The sequence below is a fragment of the Lepidochelys kempii genome, chromosome 5, assembly GCF_965140285.1.
Source record: "Lepidochelys kempii isolate rLepKem1 chromosome 5, rLepKem1.hap1, whole genome shotgun sequence".
NCBI classification, from domain to species: Eukaryota; Metazoa; Chordata; order Testudines; family Cheloniidae; genus Lepidochelys; species Lepidochelys kempii.
Window position 1 is genome coordinate 124,616,870 of NC_136384.1, and position 18,887 is coordinate 124,635,756.

Below are 18,887 nucleotides of genomic sequence, written 5' to 3' on the forward strand. Positions count from 1 at the left end.
ATATTGAATAGGGCTGAGATGCCTGGCAGAATGTGGACTAAATAGAATATGGCATAATAATTATTTTCACTGCACGCTGCGGCCACGCCAGCCTTACAAAACCCAAGAAACCTGAATGCAAGTGGCTTTCCAAGAGAAGAATAGCTTCCATTGTTCGCTGTTCATGAAAATCTGAATACATGCTGACAAAGAGGAAACCTCCACAATTAGAGGAAGAAAAGGGAGAGGTTTATAATTTTTTAAAATAAACTTTTAATGGACTTTACAGGCATGATTGCTACTTGTTCTCTCAGCCATAAGCAATATCACAAACTGCAACAGACCACATTTTCACTGTACGTTACAAAGGGTTTCTTTCTTTCTTTTTTTTTTTTTAAACTGGAAAAATATCACACAATCACTTAAATAAACAAAGACAACATTACAGTGCAAACAAACTCCTGGTTTTATTTATGCCGCGGTTACTGAGCAATTTATTTTTTCAAAAGTCCCCCCCCACCCCTGCCATTAGAAAACACTGGTTGGAGAGACTCTTTCCTTTCCCAAACTCAGGGCTTGTCTACACCTACATGCTCCAGGAGCACTTCAGTACAGCAATACCTATGCCAGCAGGAGGCGCTCTCCCAGCAGCGTAGGTGACCCACCTCTCAGAGCTGGCAGCGAGGTCAACCTAGCACTGCCTACATGGGGGCTAAGGTCAGCCTAACCATGCCGCTCTGGGGGGTGGTTTACTCACACCCCGGGCTGATGTAGTTAAACCGACCTAATTTTCTAAGGTAGCCCAGGCCTCAGGTTGTTCCTCAGAGTTGTATTACGTGCTACACACATGGTTGTAGGGGTTTGATCTGACTGCCTTAATCACGTCGGCCCAGACCCACAGGTCATGGACGTCACTCCCACCGACGTCAATGGCATTTGGATCCGGCCCTTGTACAAAACCTTACTTGACAATTCCTCTCCCCCCACCTCCCCCCCCGGCTCATAAAAGCCTGGCTAGGCTCTCCGTTAATTGACTCCTGGTCTTTGCACTTCATTGTGGTGAAGACAGAGGGATCTAAAATGATTATTCCACCGCAAAACCACAGAGAGACAAGTTACAGAATAAAAACAAAATGCACTTGAAGATGCAAAAAGGGCAGCTTGGAAGTTTGGATCACTGGGGAAGGCTAGGCTAAGGTTATGCCTTGGGGCTGGGGCAAGTGGGACTCAGACACACCCTTCCCAGGGTTCCTCCTTGCTCTGGAGGAACAGGGAGTGGGGGTTAAGAATTCACCTCTGGCCTGCTCCAGGGAGGAAGGAAGTGTCCTTATTTATATGTGCTGGGACCCAAGTCACAAGCTCTCTCCACTCCTATCTGCCCCAATGTTAAACCAAAAGTGGCCCCCACATCCCCGTATCTGAGAAGTAACATCTGGAATCCCACTGCCTGCCTATGTCCTGGGGGAGTCACTGAGGAGCAGATAAACAGGGAACCTGTAGGGTAAGTTCAGCCATTTGTAAAGACCACCACACAACCCTCACTTCAAGGGTAAGGAAACCATAGCCACCCTCCTGCAATGCAGATTCAGTTGGAACGTCCATGAGCTGACCACGGTATTATACAGAGCTATCCTTGGTATTAACAACCAGCTCACAGACTTATTCGAACTAATGCTGGAATTCCCTATACCCAATTCACATCTGGAACAAACAGGGTTAAAAAAAACCAGGCAGCGAAATGCATACTATCAATCTGGAAACATCATTATGGAACATCCTGGAGGTTCTTTTCACATTATACAGTACAATGAAGCAGTATTTTACAGGCATTAGAGTAATGATTATCCCATTACACTTCTCAATCAGCACTTATTTCAAAGCATGTATGAGGGGGAGAGAGGTGGAGAGAAAGGTGAATTAAATAACAGACATTTTCACAGCCTTATTGCAGTCTGTAAAGTCTGTAAACTGCAAGTAACCAAATCTCTGCTCCAGTCACTGACGTATAAATACACAGTGTTCTAGACGGCGAGGTGATGACAGACCAGGATCAGGACTACCTGGCTACTGGATTTCACCAGTTCCAGCATTCACGTGCAAACACAGTTTGTCAGTTATCCTATTCAGCAGGCGTACAAAGAGCGTGCCAGCCATCTCTCGAGTTGGGGAGGCCGCTGCGTTTGCACTGTGGAGGTAGTACATCTTCTGCATCTGACAGTAATGAGATACAGCTACGCACAGATGGGGTAGGACAGTGTTGCTTGTGATGGCAGAGGTCAAGGCTCAACAGCCCTTGGGCTCACTTCCATCTTATGTCCCTAAAGCTCATGCTTCAGGGCTTCAGCTGGCCACCTGCAGCGGTCAGGAAGGGATTCCTCCCCCCACAGTGTATTCGGGATTGGGGAAGGTTTTTGGATCTCCTTCCTCTGAAGCATCAAGGATGGCCACGGCTGGAGATGGGACACTGGGCGGGGTGGACCAGGCTTGGAGGTGGCATCGAGCAATCTCTCTCTCAGGAGCTCAGCTGGCTGGTTCTTGCCCATGTGCTCAAGGTCTAACTGATCACCATGTGGGGACTCGGGCAGGAATTTCCCCCAGGTCAGATTGGCAGTGACCTTGGGGGGATTTTGCTTTCCTCTGCAGCGCGTGGGTGGGGGTCATGCGCCAGGCTTGTTTGGGTATCTCTCACTTAATAATTTCCCTGCCAGGAAACCGGTGCCCCTTGGTCCCTCCTGCACTGTGCCTGCAGCATGTAATAGTCTCGTTTCCGGGGGGGCTGCAAGACCTTGGTCTCATTTCCATCTCTGGGTTTAGGGTGTAGGCGACCTGTGATGTACAGAAGCTTAGATAGGATGATCTGGTGGTCGCTTCTGGCCTTATACTCCGTGACTCTGGATATTCTGCTGGGGGAGGAAATACCAGTAACCATAATATTTTCAGATGCAGGGGCACCAGGCTCTTTGCATGAAAGTTTCGAGAATTCCCTGTAACATGCAGTGCCGCATTCTCCTACCCTGTGCTTCTCTCTTGGAGAGCTGGAAAACCCATTTATCACATGCTCTTCCATGCCGGAGGTGGAAAGGATGTTGGATGCCGTGGGTCAGTTGCCCCAGTGGGACTATTATTTGCCCAGATAAAATGGACACAAGAAGCATGGCCTCTGACAGCCTTTTAAGGTCTGAAACCCAGCACGTGGGCACATTCAGATGACGTTCTCCCATGGCTGATACATCACCGCACGCTGCACTGGCAGAGCAGACAATGCGGATCAACTGCCTGCCTTGATCTCGGAATGACACTTGCAAAATGAACACAGTAACCCTCAGAGATTTATTAATGTACCAAAAAAGGATAAAAAATATATATTAAACCACTATTTTAATTACATACCCTATTCATAAATAATCAAGCACATTTTGCTATTGTAAAATTACTCATTAAGATCTCCTAGTCACACTGTGAGAGACAAAAGACTCCTGTGTTTGGATCATCCTGACAGACAGTGCATGAAGAGAGACACTAACATGGGGTGAGTGGGCAGAGCTATAAGGACTTGCATGTTAAGCCAGTCATGTGCTGATTTCTCCTTGAGCCCGGAAACAATCTGCATCCATTTCAGTGTCTGTTAAGGACAGCATGTCACCGGTGGAAGATTATTTGATCATACACCGGTATTAAGTCAGGAGAGTGAAAGAACAAATATCCTTGGAGTTTCCTGATCGAAGGAAGAGGTTGCTTTATTTACCCTTGACAGCAGTTCTTTGGATTTGGAAACAATTTTTCATTCACAGAAACATCCCCCAGGAAGGCTCTCTGTTCTCCTCACATGGAAATAGAAACACAGTAGTGCAAGAGTACCATACACACAGGACTGTCTAACAGTTTTCAGACAGCCAGCACACATCAGAAATGAAAGGCAGGACATCTCCATTTCAACCTCGAGTTTCTGAGTTCTGGTCATCGATGCAGCAGTAATTCCTGCTTCGTTGCTTGCCCGTCACCTCCCATCCACAGGAAGGAGTGAGATTGGAGTGTTATAGGGTCCGGACAGCTACAGGGTAAAGCAGGGACAAGTGTTCTGCGCCCTTGATGGGCAGTTTTTTGGTGGTATAGTAGTGGATGACTTCCGGAACGCTGTCAAACGGGGGGCTGTTCTGACCCAGGATGTATTTCTCTTTGGTTTTTGTCAGTTTCATGTGCATAAAGCCTTGACTGCTCCTGTGAAGGAAGCAAAGGAGAGGGTATTAATACCTGCACACGCCCCCCTCCCCCCAGCCACAATTAAAGGGTCGGCATCCAAATGCGGCTCCTCTTCGCTGGCGACATGCCGCTGGCTGCGTAAGAACCGCGAGACAAAAGCCCACCCGCGCAGACCGTTCAGGCCAGCCTTTTGTCCTGTGCTAGCAGCTCACGGCGGCGAGCGAGGTCTTCCCTGCACCAGCACAGACAGCCGGTCCATGCCAGCGGGGACCCCTGGCTCTGGGCTAACGCTCGCCCACATGGAGCAGTGCCCGGCAGGCCCCAGAGATAACGGGCCCTTTCAATGGCTTTGAGCCTTCGTTCCCAGAAACTTCTGGGGTTTCAGCCCTATCCTTCCCCAGGGATCCCAGCAAGGCCATGGTCTGGTCTTTGGGGTGCCAAAGCTGCACTGGGGTGGGGCAGCCCGAGAACAGCTGGTGGCCCCTTCCAGGACAGCTAAACATCGCCAGCTCCCTGCTGCGACTAGCTAGGGACTCAGGCCGGGAAAAGCCAAGGGCCCTGGCCTGGAGAAGTGACACATTTCAGCCTTTTAAATGAACGTGAGGCCCTGCTCAGTCAGCCCCTGCAAGAGGGCTGGGGAGGTCGCTGAACTCTCCCTGGGGCAGTACCCGGGGGTCTCAGGTGCTGCAGAGGAGTCGGGCTGCAGCTTTCCGGCTCTCAACCCCATGCAGCCCCCACCCCCACCAGCAGGTAACAGGCACCTGTGCAAAACCCCTTCCCAGAGGGGTCCAGCAATATCCTTCGAATCAGCAGGCGGCTGGATTCCTGCTGCCGAGGGCCCCAAGCCCCGCGGAGTCCAACCCTCGGAGCACCCGCACAGGGACTGCTGCAGACAGAGCAAGCCCCTCCGCTCCTGAGCCCAGCTGGATCCTCCCAGCACAGCAGGGCCCCGCCTTTCCCTCAGCCTTGACAAGGACAGAGGCGAGTTACGGGCTGGACCAGGGCTTTCCGGCCACAGCCCTGCAGAGCGGGTGGTGTGGGACTGCCCTACCCCACCAGGCGACTGTGTCTCCGGCAGCTAATGTGGCAAGCGGGGTAGGACAAGGAGCCAGAATTCTGCCAGTGCAGCCCCTTGGGCGCGGTCGAGGGATGGGAACAGCACCCCCACTCGTGTGCCAGCCAGGATAGGGTGGTGCCGCTGTGGCCCTCCCTCTCCTGGCCCTCTCTTCACAGCCTGCTCCTGGGAGAGGCAGCAGTGAGTCCTGGCAGCGGTGCATGGGCAGGCCGCTTCTCCTGTGCCCCCCGCGCTCCTGCCTAAAGCCATCTCGCCGCCCGGCCCTGAGCGAGCCCAAGGAGTGCAGGGATTTGCTTTGGAGATGCCGTATAAAGTGTTTTCTGGCTCTGGCTTCCTGCTCGGGCTCCCAGCTGTATCGATGAGCCTTAATTTCCCCTTCTTGAGGGGATGGGCACAGTGGGGGGAGGAATCAAACTGCAACATCCCCTCTGGTGAATAGCGAGGGGGGCACATCTCAGAGCTGCCCTGGCTAGTCTGCCTGGCGCATTGTCCCAGAAGGGCAGGCGTGGCCTAACTGCACAGGACACGGTGGCTGTATGTAGTGAGCCGCGTCCCTCGTTTCCACGGGCATCACACTACAGGCAAATGCAATGACCCGGAGGCTGTCCATGCAAGAGGCAAGTCAGTTCCACGGCAACTGCTCGAGCTGCTAAGCATCAAGAGCAGCTGCCCACCCATACCCCACCCGCCTGGCGCAGAGCTGCCGTGCTAGGGACACAAAACCTAGAGGGGCCACCCCTGGACTCCAGGCCCTGGGCACCACAGGGCTCTGTTCTGCTCTGTACAGCAGCAAGGGCAGGTCAGGGCCACAGGCCTCACCACCTGGCACACAGGGCAGCGGCTGTCATCACCACCTGTGGACTCCAGGACTGAGAACGAAGCACGGCACACGCCCACTCAGCGAATCTTGGATCCCTGCGGGGAGTGGGGGTCGGGGACGACATAAAAACAACAGGCCCTGGCTGCTAGACGTGGTGCAAAAGGAATCAAGGGGTGGCGTGGCTAGCATTGCTTCCTTGGGACCATCTTGCCACAGCGGCTTCCACTAGGATGCAGCATCACTTTACCAGCAAGCTCAATGTTTAATTTATAGCAAAAAACAACCTGTCACCCTTCTGTGAAAACAGCGTTTGGAAAAGCTCTCTCCTTCCATTTGCTAGAAACAGCATCTCCTAGGGAAGAGACGAAAGCTCAGTTTTTCCAGATTTGTTGAGGCAATTCTCTGATTAAATGACCCTTCTCTGTTGAGCAGAAATCACTGCAGGCCCTGTAATTACAGCTTTGCAAGCTTTAAATCTTGATTTAAATTTCAATTTCTTATAGGAATGATTCTCTTTTGAAACTTAATTGCTCTCTAAATGGTTTCCTGCAAACCAAGGGTAACATCTCTAAATACGTTCTTATGAGGAGATATAGTGTTCCCTTCCCTTCAGCTCATTGTGGATTTCCTTTGCTGGTAAATGGCTTACGAGTCCGCCATTAAATTAGCAGGATCAGAGAAATTGGTGCACATGAATTTAAAGAATCTGGCCTGAACTGGAGAGCAGGCTGTTAAAGGTCTTCAGGTCTATTGCTCAGGTAAGAAGAGTGGAGTGATGTGCTACTTTTAATAATATTAAGGAAGAAAGAGGTGTTAACATTATTCTTCATGTTCCCAGCAGAATGCTCAATACTATGAAGTCACCCCAGAACAGTTAGTGTCCTCAAAGCAACCAACTGACCCTATTCACAAGACAATTTGCTTCTGCACTAGGACAACACATTACCGCATTTTCAAAATCCCAGGCTGGGACACTTCTGGGGGACCTTTTTGAGGTTAGCAGGGTACTGCTAAGACAGCCAATAATTGTTCTCTTTCCCAGCGTGCTGGTGTCTGCAGCCGGCATCTGGCTCACAGGGACATGGCTGGACTGCTCGGAGTGAAGGGTTTATCCAGTCCCTTAGCGCCCGCATGAGTCGATGGTGACACACTGAACAAGCGTCCTTAACATTTGCTCAGAGCAAAGGAGCGGCCCAACAGCGACACTCCTTTCCTCTCCACGCCCTGCCCAGCGCTCACTCCATGGGACGCTGAGCAAGTGCCACGCCACACAGCAATGCACTGGGGAAAAGGCAGATAAACAGGCAGAGAGCTCTCCACACCCACCCCACAGGAGAGGGAGCAGCGGGGAAAGCGCTGTCCTCCCTCCCCATTTTCTTGACATTTCACCTTGAATGAACACGGTCGTTATAACGGACCCAATGCTGCGACTGGTGAAACAAAGCCAGGTCCTTTCAGAGAGCCCGAGAGATGGGAGACGCCGAGGCTGTACGGAACACGCTGGCTAGACAATTCACTGCCCAGCTCCAAGCACCCAGCCACGTATTTGGCATGACGGAGCCTGCTCTCTGGCGCGTATCTTCTCCGTGCCCTGCTCCAGCGGCACGAGCCTGCCCGAGCCAGTTCAGACCAGGGGCCAGAAAGTCACAAGAGGAGTGTAATGAACCAAGGAGCTCAATGGAGCTGGCTGCCAGATTACTAATTGGCAGCACTAGCCTCCATTAAACCGGAACCTGCATACCTGCACCCAGCTCCGGTACCGCACCCAGCGACGGGAGGGCAATGGCCCTGCAGATCCATTCAGGGAGGGCGACGCTGGGCAGGGGGCAGCACAGGGACCTCTGCAGGTTGAGGGTCTGGGGCGCATGTCCCCGGTGGACTGGAGATGGGGGTTATGCCATGGGATACTATGGCAGGAGCAGAGCTGGGAAAGCCTTAAAAGCCAGAACAAAGACTGGGTGTGAGGTACTGAGCTAATGGAGGGCTTCCAAGAGGAGCTTACGTGGTCAGAGCATCCCTAAGAGTGGCATTTAAAGTGTAGCGGAGAGGGGGCCTGCCATGGCAGAGGGTGTATGAACCGGCCAGCAGTAAATACAGGCTGGAAACGAGAAGCAGGTGTCTAACCACCAGAGCAGTGAAGCTCTGGAACGATGGAGGGCAGGCAATCTCTCTAGCTTTAAGGTGGAGCTGGATATATTTGTTGTGGGGATTATATGAGGGGCTGCCTGCGATAGCAGGGATTGGACCGATGACCCAGGAGATCTTGTCCAGTCCTATGTCCCTATAGAGTCGGTGGGAGATGGGAAGACCCTGGATGCATGTGAACTCTCGCATTGTGGGGAGGCAGCAGCAGTGGGTTTGAGTTGTGTGGGTCGAGGGAGGAGACAGGCCCCAGCCTGTGCGTGTCCGTGACAGGGTGGCTCTGGAGGAGCGGAGAACAGAAAGGGCTGGGCCAAGCACACATGACAGGGTGTCGGCCAAGTGGCCATGCGATAGCCACAGGGGTCAGGAAATACAGGACTCAGATTGACAACTTCCCTTACTGCTTCCACATCCAGCCCTCCAGGGCCTCAGCACAGCACAGTGGGGTCCAAGGCACGGGCTGGAGAGTCTGGCAATGAACCGCTTTTCCTCCTGTGCAAAAGGAGGAAGGATGTCCATGAACTGCTGAGTGTGCATCCGCTCCAAAGGAGCAGGCCCCCAAAGCAGCCTCTCGCGGTGCCTATGCTTAAGGCCCAGCCTGACCCAAAAGACAATGCTCAACGAAGGACCACATCTGCTTTGGGCTCATTGCTTCTGACCACGGTACATACAGGCATATACCCCCACCCAGACCTGCTCCTGACAACATCCCCCAGCCCAGCTGGAGGGGTGAGGGCCACTCATGCCAGGAACCAGAGAACGTGACCCTAAAGCTTGGAGAATCCTGCTGCAGCCGGACACCCCAGCCCTTCTGCTAATTTTTCATGGTTGTTACATTTCCTGCCAACTACAGCCCAGCCGGTCAGACCAGGCCTGGATCAGCAGGGTCTGGCTGGCTGGGGAACATGACAGAAAGCTGGGAGAGGGCTACCAGGCAGACGGCAGCAGAGGTGAGCTGTGCCTCGGGCTATGGCATCAGAAAGATTTACTTCTGACTGGCACCTGCTGCCAATCTTTTGTTCAGAAGGAGACCAATTTCGGTATAATGGTGGCATTCTCTGGTACCACCCTACATACCAGGGACCCTCACTTGAGGGCAAAGTCAGATTTCTGCAGCTGGTTTTTCCCTTGATTACAAACCCACGGAAACGTAGCTTCTGTTAACAGCACTGTAATGACACCATCAGTTTACAACAATGCTAAAGAAGCCAGAAACAGCAACCCTGTTTCTCCAAAAGAGCAGAATGCTTAGGTCATTTTCTTCTTCTTTGATAAAACAAGCTGAGGGAGCAAGCCACAAATACACAGCCCTCTCAGCAGGTGACTTGCCTAATTAATGCACCAAAGCTTTCAAATAATACAGAACGCCATTCATATCTATGCTAACACTGTTCATTAGCATAACAAAAAGCAATTTCGGATCTAGAGGATTATTAAATACTATTGCCTAGACAGACCCTAATAATAGGAATGGTCCCCCTCCTAATAATCAAGGTATTTAATAATACATTACACGTCTTTGCAGCTGCTGGGACACATTGCCTGCAGCAAGTATGCCTGCCCTATCCCTCTTCCTTTCAGCTGTAATTGCTTAATGCATATTTCATGAAGAATGCAGAGTAACTTATGTTAAATCGCTTCTCTTCAGGATAAAATGACTTAAAAACACTTGCATACAGTACGTGTGTGATTGCAGGCGGAGCAGCTGCCCGCATGTGCTGGTGATTGTGACCCTATTACGGGAATCCCGGCACTGTCAGCCTCTGCTCCTCTGACCGGGAGAACACGGAGAATCAGCATCACCAATTTCCAAGCCAAGTGGAATAGAACAGATTTCCGCATCAAATCATGGCTCCAGGCCTCTGCTGAACACATGCCTTTCCTCAGTTTGTACCGTAATTCTGAGCAGCCTGGTCCTGCACTCAGTGACAGACCTTACCGACAGCAGGATTGGGCCCTGAAGGCTCAATCATTGCCATCATCACATCCTCACTGGATGGCCCCTCCTCCTTGCAACAGGTAGCATGGACAAATCCGTTCTAGTGGGAGGGAAACGCAGCCCATGCTCACCACTGGCTCCATCAAACTGCCCACAGACGGCTGCTTGCGTGAGACTAATGCACGGTTTGTGAATGCTTGACTCCACCACACCTAGCAAATTACAACCAGTCCTGAAATCCCTAACAGCATTGTCCACAGAGCACCCCATGTTACTAGGCAGAGAGACAGAACCAAAAGACTTTCATTACCAACAGGCTACCCAGGTGAGAAATTGCTTCCGGGCCACCTTTGCTCTCACTGGTATCAGCGTGATTGTTCTGAGACACCCCATCACCAGAACATCTGGCTACCTTCACAACAGACAATAGACTTCAAAACAATAGACTTCCATCTTGGGAAAAGTGCTGGAAATCAGCAACTCTCCTAACCCATTTCCCACTTGTCTCCACGTTGACACTTCCATCTCCTCAATCCATTTATTACCCCGAATTTACATTTCTTCAGCAATGCTGTGCTTAGCATAAGGACACAGCGAAGGCCCTGAAAAGAACGGCCTTCAATTAGCTGAAAGAAGAGAGACCGTCCTGACTTTAAATGTGCTATCATTTGTTTTACCGCTGGTTTATGAAGAGTATCGGAGCAGAGTGGTGGGAGATACACTTCATCACACAGCTCCGCCAGTGACCCTCAACCCTGGTCTGCAACCCCCCCTTCCCCCCGCCATGTCATAGAATCATAGAATCATAGAATATCAGGGTTGGAAGGGACCCCAGAAGGTCATCTAGTCCAACCCCCTGCTCGAAGCAGGACCAATTCCCAGTTAAATCATCCCAGCCAGGGCTTTGTCAAGCCTGACCTTAAAAACCTCTAAGGAAGGAGATTCTACCACCTCCCTAGGTAACGCATTCCAGTGTTTCACCACCCTCTTAGTGAAAAAGTTTTTCCTAATATCCAATCTAAACCTCCCCCACTGCAACTTGAGACCATTACTCCTCGTTCTGTCATCTGCTACCATTGAGAACAGTCTAGAGCCATCCTCTTTGGAACCCCCTTTCAGGTAGTTGAAAGCAGCTATCAAATCCCCCCTCATTCTTCTCTTCTGCAGGCTAAACAATCCCAGCTCCCTCAGCCTCTCCTCATAACTCATGTGTTCCAGACCCCTAATCATTTTTGTTGCCCTTCGCTGGACTCTCTCCAATTTATCCACATCCTTCTTGAAGTGTGGGGCCCAAAACTGCACACAGTACTCCAGATGAGGCCTCACCAATGTCGAATAGAGGGGAACGATCACGTCCCTCGATCTGCTCGCTATGCCCCTACTTATACATCCCAAAATGCCATTGGCCTTCTTGGCAACAAGGGCACACTGCTGTCTCATATCCAGCTTCTCGTCCACTGTCACCCCTAGGTCCTTTTCTGCAGAACTGCTGCCTAGCCATTCGGTCCCTAGTCTGTAGCTGTGCATTGGGTTCTTCCGTCCTAAGTGCAGGACCCTGCACTTATCCTTATTGAACCTCATCAGATTCCTTTTGGCCCAATCTTCCAATTGGTCTAGGTCCTTCTGTATCCTATCCCTCCCCTCCAGCGTATCTACCACTCCTCCCAGTTTAGTATCATCCGCAAATTTGCTGAGAGTGCAATCCACACCATCCTCCAGATCATTTATGAAGATATTGAATAAAACCGGCCCCAAGACCGACCCTTGGGGCACTCCACTTGATACCGGCTGCCAACTAGACATGGAGCCATTGATCACTACCCGTTGAGCCCGACAATTTAGCCAGCTTTCTACCCACCTTATAGTGCATTCATCCAGCCCATACTTCCTTAACTTGCTGACAAGAATACTATGGGAGACCGTGTCAAAAGCTTTGCTAAAGTCAAGAAACAATACATCCACTGCTTTCCCTTCATCCACAGAACCAGTAATCTCATCATAAAAGGCGATTAGATTAGTCAGGCATGACCTTCCCTTGGTGAATCCATGCTGGCTGTTCCTGATCACTTTCCTCTCATGCAAGTGCTTCAGGATTGATTCTTTGAGGACCTGCTCCATGATTTTTCCAGGGACTGAGGTGAGGCTGACTGGCCTGTAGTTCCCAGGATCTTCCTTCTTCCCTTTTTTAAAGATTGGCACTACATTAGCCTTTTTCCAGTCATCCGGGACTTCCCCGGTTCGCCACGAGTTTTCAAAGATAATGGCCAGTGGCTCTGCAATCACAGCCGCCAATTCCTTCAGCACTCTCGGATGCAACTCGTCCGGCCCCATGGACTTGTGCACGTCCAGCTTTTCTAAATAGTCCCTAACCGCCTCTATCTCCACAGAGGGCTGGCCATCTCTTCCGCATTTTGTGATGCCCAGCGCAGCAGTCTGGGAGCTGACCTTGTTAGTGAAAACAGAGGCAAAAAAAGCATGTCTGTCCCCAGTCTCCTGTGAAGATCCTGCCACGTGTACAAAGCTGCATGGTGATATACAACATGGAGACAAAAAGAAAAAGGAGTACTTGTGGCACCTTAGAGACTAACCAATTTATTTGAGCATGAGCTTTCGTGAGCTACAGCTCTGTAGCTCACGAAAGCTCATGCTCAAATAAATTGGTTAGTCTCTAAGGTGCCACAAGTACTCCTTTTCTTTTTGCGAATACAGACTAACACGGCTGCTACTCTGAAACATGGAGACAGATTCACTAGGAACTCTGATGAAATTGCTAAACACCCACTCCACCTGAGAGCCCAAGTTGTAACTTAAATCCAGGTCTTTGTAGCTGGAAGGCGACTACATTAACTCATTGTGCCACTGAGCAACCGCTGGGGAATATTTAAAATTAAGAGCGGGCATCACTTTGTTAGATCCATTTCACTGCCTATTTGTAGCCAACTGCAGTGACCGCATCCTTACGGCTGGGTTCAACATTCCATTCCAGCCCACTTTTTTCACTTGTTCATAATTCTCTCCAATTTTTTGGGTCTGGATGTTGTTCTGGGCTGAAATGCAGCCGCAAGGCAAAAGGTTTTGGAAAGCCGGAGATAAGCTGGCTGAAGCATTTTTTCCCTGTAACGTCAGCACGAGAGCCTGAGTCCTCCCCCGCCCCTTCTCACTTTGCCTGTGCTCCAGTCACAATAACGGTGCTCACGCTGGCTGCAGCTAGAAATATGGGATGACGTTTTTCACCATCCTGCATAAGGGTGAGAAAACAATCAATCAGTGTGGTACAGGGAATGGCGATCTTTGGCACGCGGCCCGCCAGGGTAAGCCCCCTGGCGGGCCGGGCCGCTTTGTTTACCTGCTGCGTCTGCAGGTTCGGCTGATCACAGCTCCCACTGGCTGCGGTTTGCCGCTCCAGGCCAATGGGGGCTGCAGGAAGCGGCACGGGCCGAGGGACGTGCTGACTGCCGGGGGGCTTACCCTAGTAGGCAGCGTGCCAAAGATTGCCAATCCCTGGTATAGTACTTCGAAAGCTATGGCTGTTTAAATGCAGCACCCTCAAACATGTTTGATGGGAGTTTGTTCCCCTTCCCAGCCCCATAATGTTCAGGGCCTCTTGACACATTTGTTACCGAGGTCTTTGCTAAGTAGCTACAGATCCCGAGCCTGCTCCTGCCAGGCCACGTGGTTTTACAGTCACTTTTTAAGTTTCTCTCCCCCATGCTGCTGTGCCCAAAAATCAAAGAGGGGCAAGTGACTAAGCCCCAGATCCTCAACAGGTTTTCAGGCACTTAGCTCCCAACAAAATCAGTGACAATTAGGCAGATAACAACAGAGGTGGGCAGAATGCATGTAGTCAATTGTGCACAGTGCTGTTATCCGTTGCCAGCAGATCGAGGGACATGATCATTCCCCTCTATTCAGCATTGGCAAGGCCTCATCTGGAGTATTGTGTTCAGTTTTGGGTCCCACACCATAGGAAGGATGTGGAAAAATTGGAGAGAGTCCAGCAGAGGCAACAAAAATGATTAGGGGCTGGAGCACATGACTTATGAGGAGAGGCTGAGGGAACTGGGATTATTTAGTCTGCAGAAGAGAAGAGTGAGTGGGGATTTGATAGCAGCCTTCGACTACCTGAAGGGGGGTTCCAAAGAGGATGGATCTCGACTGTTCTCAGTGGTGGCAGATGACAGAACAAGGAGCAATGGTCTCAAGTTGCAGTGGGGGAGGTCTAGGTGTATTTCACGAGGAGGGTGGGGAAGCACTGGAAAGGGTTACCTAGGGAGGTGGTGGAATCTCCATCCTTAGAGGTTTTTAAAGCCCGGCTTGACCAAGCCCTGGCTGGGATGATTTAGTTGGGGTCGGTCCTGCTCTGAGCAGGGGGTTGGACTAGATGACCTCGGGGGGCGGGGGGGCAGCATGCCCAGAGTAGAGCGCGGGGTGCAGCCCACGCAACCCCACCACGGCTGCTGCTGCAGGAGCAGCTATAGCTCACAGCGGCACAGCTCACAGCCAGTGGATCGTATGCTACGGTTCACAGTGTGTATACGCATGGCCTCTCTGCCCCATGCCCACCCGCCACAGCAGTGGTATCATTACATAGGCGTCCTCATGCTGGTTTTGCACTCATGGAGCATTCGTAGAGTACATACAGGCTATATAATGTGGCTGCAATAACCTGGGCCCCACGTCCTGCTTTGGGTTACTCAGGTGCCATTGGACCAAACAGGAATTCATAGATGACAAGGCCAGAAGGGACTATTGTGACCATCTAGTTTGATCTCCTGCATTGCACAGGCCAGAGACCTGCCCCAATAATTCCTAGAGTAGAGCTTTTAGAAAAACATCCCACCTTGATTTAAAAACGGTCAGGGATGGAGAATCTGCCACAACCCTTGGTAAATTGTTCCAGTGGTTAATTACCCTCATTCCTAAAAAATGATGCCTTATTTCCATTCTGAATTTGTCAAGCTTCAACTTCCAGCCATTGGTTCGTGTTAGACCTTTCTCTGCCAGATTGAAGAGTCCAGCTTGATGATTTCCATTGTGCTGGAAATGGCCCACCTGATGATCACTTTAGATAAGCTATTACCAGCAGGACAGTGGGGTGAGAGGAGGTATTGTTTCATATTCTCTGTGTATATATAAAGTCTGCTGCAGTTTCCACGGTATGCATCCGATGAAGTGAGCTGTAGCTCACGAAAGCTCATGCTCAAATAAATTGGTTAGTCTCTAAGGTGCCACAAGTACTCCTTTTCTTTCAGCTTGATGATGATTCCCCTTTTACAGTTACATTTCAAGACCTATCAGTTAGCCAGTTTTTAATCCATTTAATGTGTGCCATGGTAATTTTACATTGTTCTAGTTTGTTTGTTTTTTAATTCAAAATGTTGTGCAGTACCAAATCAAATGCCTTCCACAAGTCTAAGTATATTACAGAGGTGGCCAAACTTACTGACCCTCTGAGCCGCATACAATAATCTTAAGAAGTTTGAGAGCCACAAGACACAAACAACCTTTACACATGCATCTTTAAAAATATTAACATCCTACTTATTGTATCATGGCTAATTACTGCTAGAGCTAGAGGCTTTGCGGGTCTCCATCCTGGTCATAAATCTTTGGAAATCTGGTTGATATGTTGTCAAGGCAGTATGGAGGAGTTCAGTCAGATATTGATTTGAAAGGACTGCACGATGTTTCGATTTTACAAATTTTATCATGGACTACAGTGATTCACAGCAGTATGTTGTGCCAAAAATTGAAATGAGTCACATGCTAGTCTTTTTGAGTTGAGGATACTTCATTCCTGGCATTTGCTTCCAGAACTCGCTTATAGACTGTGATTTATGCATCATCTTTAGAGCCTGATCCTCCTGGAGTTCCAATAGTTCCATTTCTACAGTAGAAGTTTCTGTACCCACAGTTTTGGGAATTGGACAGCCATCACTGGTCACATCAACTATGAATGGGTTTACAAGAAAGTGAAGGAGGATCTCAGCTTCTACAAGTCTTCAAACCTGGCCTGAAAGTCATCCATCAGTCCTTATAATTTACCTCTGTATTCTTCAAGTTAGTGATCTTCTACTTAGATTTCAGGGAAATGTGTTTACCCTACTCTTGAGATAAAAGTGGTTGAAGTCTCTTGACACAGTGCCTCTTTGCAGAAGCTTTAACTTGTTCTGGAAGCTGAAGGCTATCTGAGTAAGGTCAGAAATAATCTTACCTTGGAGTGCCAAGTTGAGAGTTTGCAGACGCTGCATAAGATCAGTGAAAAACATCAGATCCAGCATCCATTGCTCATTTTTCAGTTGTGGATAGGACTTTTCCTTTTCTTCAAGGAAAGCACTGATAGGCTCCAACAGTTCCACAAACCTACTTAAGACATTGCTGGTTGAGAACTGCCTCACAATACAGTAGAAAGAGACGTTGTTACATTTGGCTTCAAGATCCAGCTCTTCAATGAAGCTTTTGAACTACTGATGAGTCTTCCCATTCAAGCGGATGAAATTAACAATTTTCAGGACTGTTTTCGTATCATTTTCCATACTTGAAGTATCTGCCTGTGAGATACTCATGATGGATGATGCAGTGAACAGGGAGAAACTCCAGAAATTTGGGATCGCTTTTCAAAAGTTCGATAAGGCCTACTTTCCCCCTCACCATTGCAGGTGCTCCATCCGTTGCAACACTGACAAGTTTATCCATTGATACATCGGCATTTGTCAATGCTTTGTCAAGTGTGTTCTTCATGTCAACACCGCGGGTTGTTTTTTTTAGTGCCACTAAGTCCAACATTACTTCTTTCACAATTACAGCCACAGACACATAGCAAACAAATATTGCTAGTTGTGGCTTATCTTGTATATCTGTGGATTTGTTGACAGCTTAGGCTGAAAGCTAGAGAATTCTCTAGATAATTTTGCATCTTTCTTGCAACATCAGCACTGATCAGCCAAATCTGACTCGCTGTAGTGTGGCGTGAAATTAGAATTTTCTATATTAGTTTTTGAAATTTTGTGTTATTTGGATCTAAAATGGCAACCACTTCTGCAATATTCTTCTTAACAAATTCACCATCACAATATGGACATTTTGCATGAGCGATATTCCATGCCATAAAAAACTAGCTTCAGTTGTTGTATCAGCTTCCTTACTGAACACCAAAAGTACTGTCTGTTGACTGTTGAGGTGTAATTTCAATGTGGTTAGCTTGTTTTTCCTTAATTCTGATGCAGGAGGGTACTGTAGCAGGGCAATGCCAGATGGCTTTAGTAAAGTAATGGGAGACAGATATATTAGCCACAGGCTAAACAAATCCCTGTTACCAGAATAAGCAAATGGCAGCTGCTCCAGGTCAATTAAGACTTTTGGGGCCAATTAAGATCTTTCCAGAAGGCAGGGAGGATGCTAGGTTGATTGGAACACCTGAAGCCAATCAGGGGCTGGCTGAAACTAGTTAAAAGCCTCCCAGTTAGTCAGGTGGGTGCGCGCATGTCAGGAGCTGTAGGAGGAAGCTGTGCTGTTGGAGAGACTGAGCAGTACACACCATATTAGGCACAAGGAAAGAGGCCCTGAGGTAAGGGTAAAGTGGGTCTTGAGGAAGGGGGGGGGCTGCTGTGGGGAAGTAGCCCAGGGAATTGTACACATCCTGTTTCTAAAAAGTCAGCTACCATAGCTGATACTATTAGGGTCCCTGGGCTGGAGCCCAGACTAGAGGGCGGGCCTGGGCTCCTCCCTCACCCCCGATTAATCACTGAGACTGGGAGACAACAGAGACTGTGCAAGGGAGGATAGCTTTTCCTCACCTCCCTCACTGGCTTAAGATGAAAATGGCTCAGTAGGCGGTGACCCTTGCCTCTAGAGAGAGAAGGGCTACGTGGAGGATCACAGTGAGCCTCTGAGGCAAGCAAAATCTGCCAGGAAATGCGGGACCCATGGAGACAAGGACAGGGCTTTGTCACAGTATGTAGAGGAAAAGTTACTGTGATTTGTTTTGTAGTGACGTTTCAAGTTGCTCGCTTTGTAGTGAGAGTGTGATGCATTGCAGATAAGGCACAGGGGTTTGCCATCTTTACTAGTGAATGCAAAATCTTCCTCCCATTCTGGCTGAAAACTTCAGTTTTCTTCTTCATACTTGCATTTCTTACATCTTCTTGAAGATGTCACGGTCATCCACAAAATTAATGTAGGGTTAACATTTAAATCTAAAACTATTCAAGTGTGACTTATGAACAGTAAACACCACTGTAGTGTGCAGCATGCAAGGAGATCACAGCACTAAAGTGACTCAATTTCCTATTATAATGAGGATGTGCCGCTGAAGCCCCAAGCATTGGCTCACCCTCTCCTGTGGGGGTGAAGCAGTGAGCCATGGCGCCCCTCTGTGGGGCTGGAGCCGTGACTGCCAGCTCGCTTCCTCTCTCCCACCCTCGGGGTGAAGTCCCAAGCTCCGCAAGCAGCAATTGACCCCTTGAAGAGCCGCATGTAGACTCGCAAGCCGCAGCCGCAAGCCGCAGCTCGGCCCCGCCTGGTATATTACATCAATACTATTACCTTTATCAACCAACCTTGCAATCACATAAAAAAAAAATATCAAGTTAGTTTGACTTGCAAAAGCAAGAGCAGAATTTATCCCTAAATTTTAGTATGTTTTTAGTATTTTTAATATTTCTGGATTTTTCGTTCCCAGTATTGCTACTTGCCAAGTTGACATCCGCTATACCTAAGAAATTCAAAAACAG

At 49.3% G+C, this 18,887-nt stretch overlaps 1 protein-coding gene across 1 annotated transcript in view; it reads right to left on the reverse strand.

Moving 5' to 3' along the window:
• Nucleotides 1–228: 228 nt before the first annotated feature.
• The window catches only part of SHB (SH2 domain containing adaptor protein B), a 150,404-nt gene continuing 131,745 nt past the window's right edge, over nucleotides 229–18,887 (reverse strand). The window contains exon 6 of the mRNA XM_073345717.2: nucleotides 229–4,197. Within this exon, the coding sequence (XP_073201818.1) occupies nucleotides 4,014–4,197 (184 nt within the window). The 3' untranslated portion in view covers nucleotides 229–4,013. The remainder of the gene's footprint in view (nucleotides 4,198–18,887) is intronic.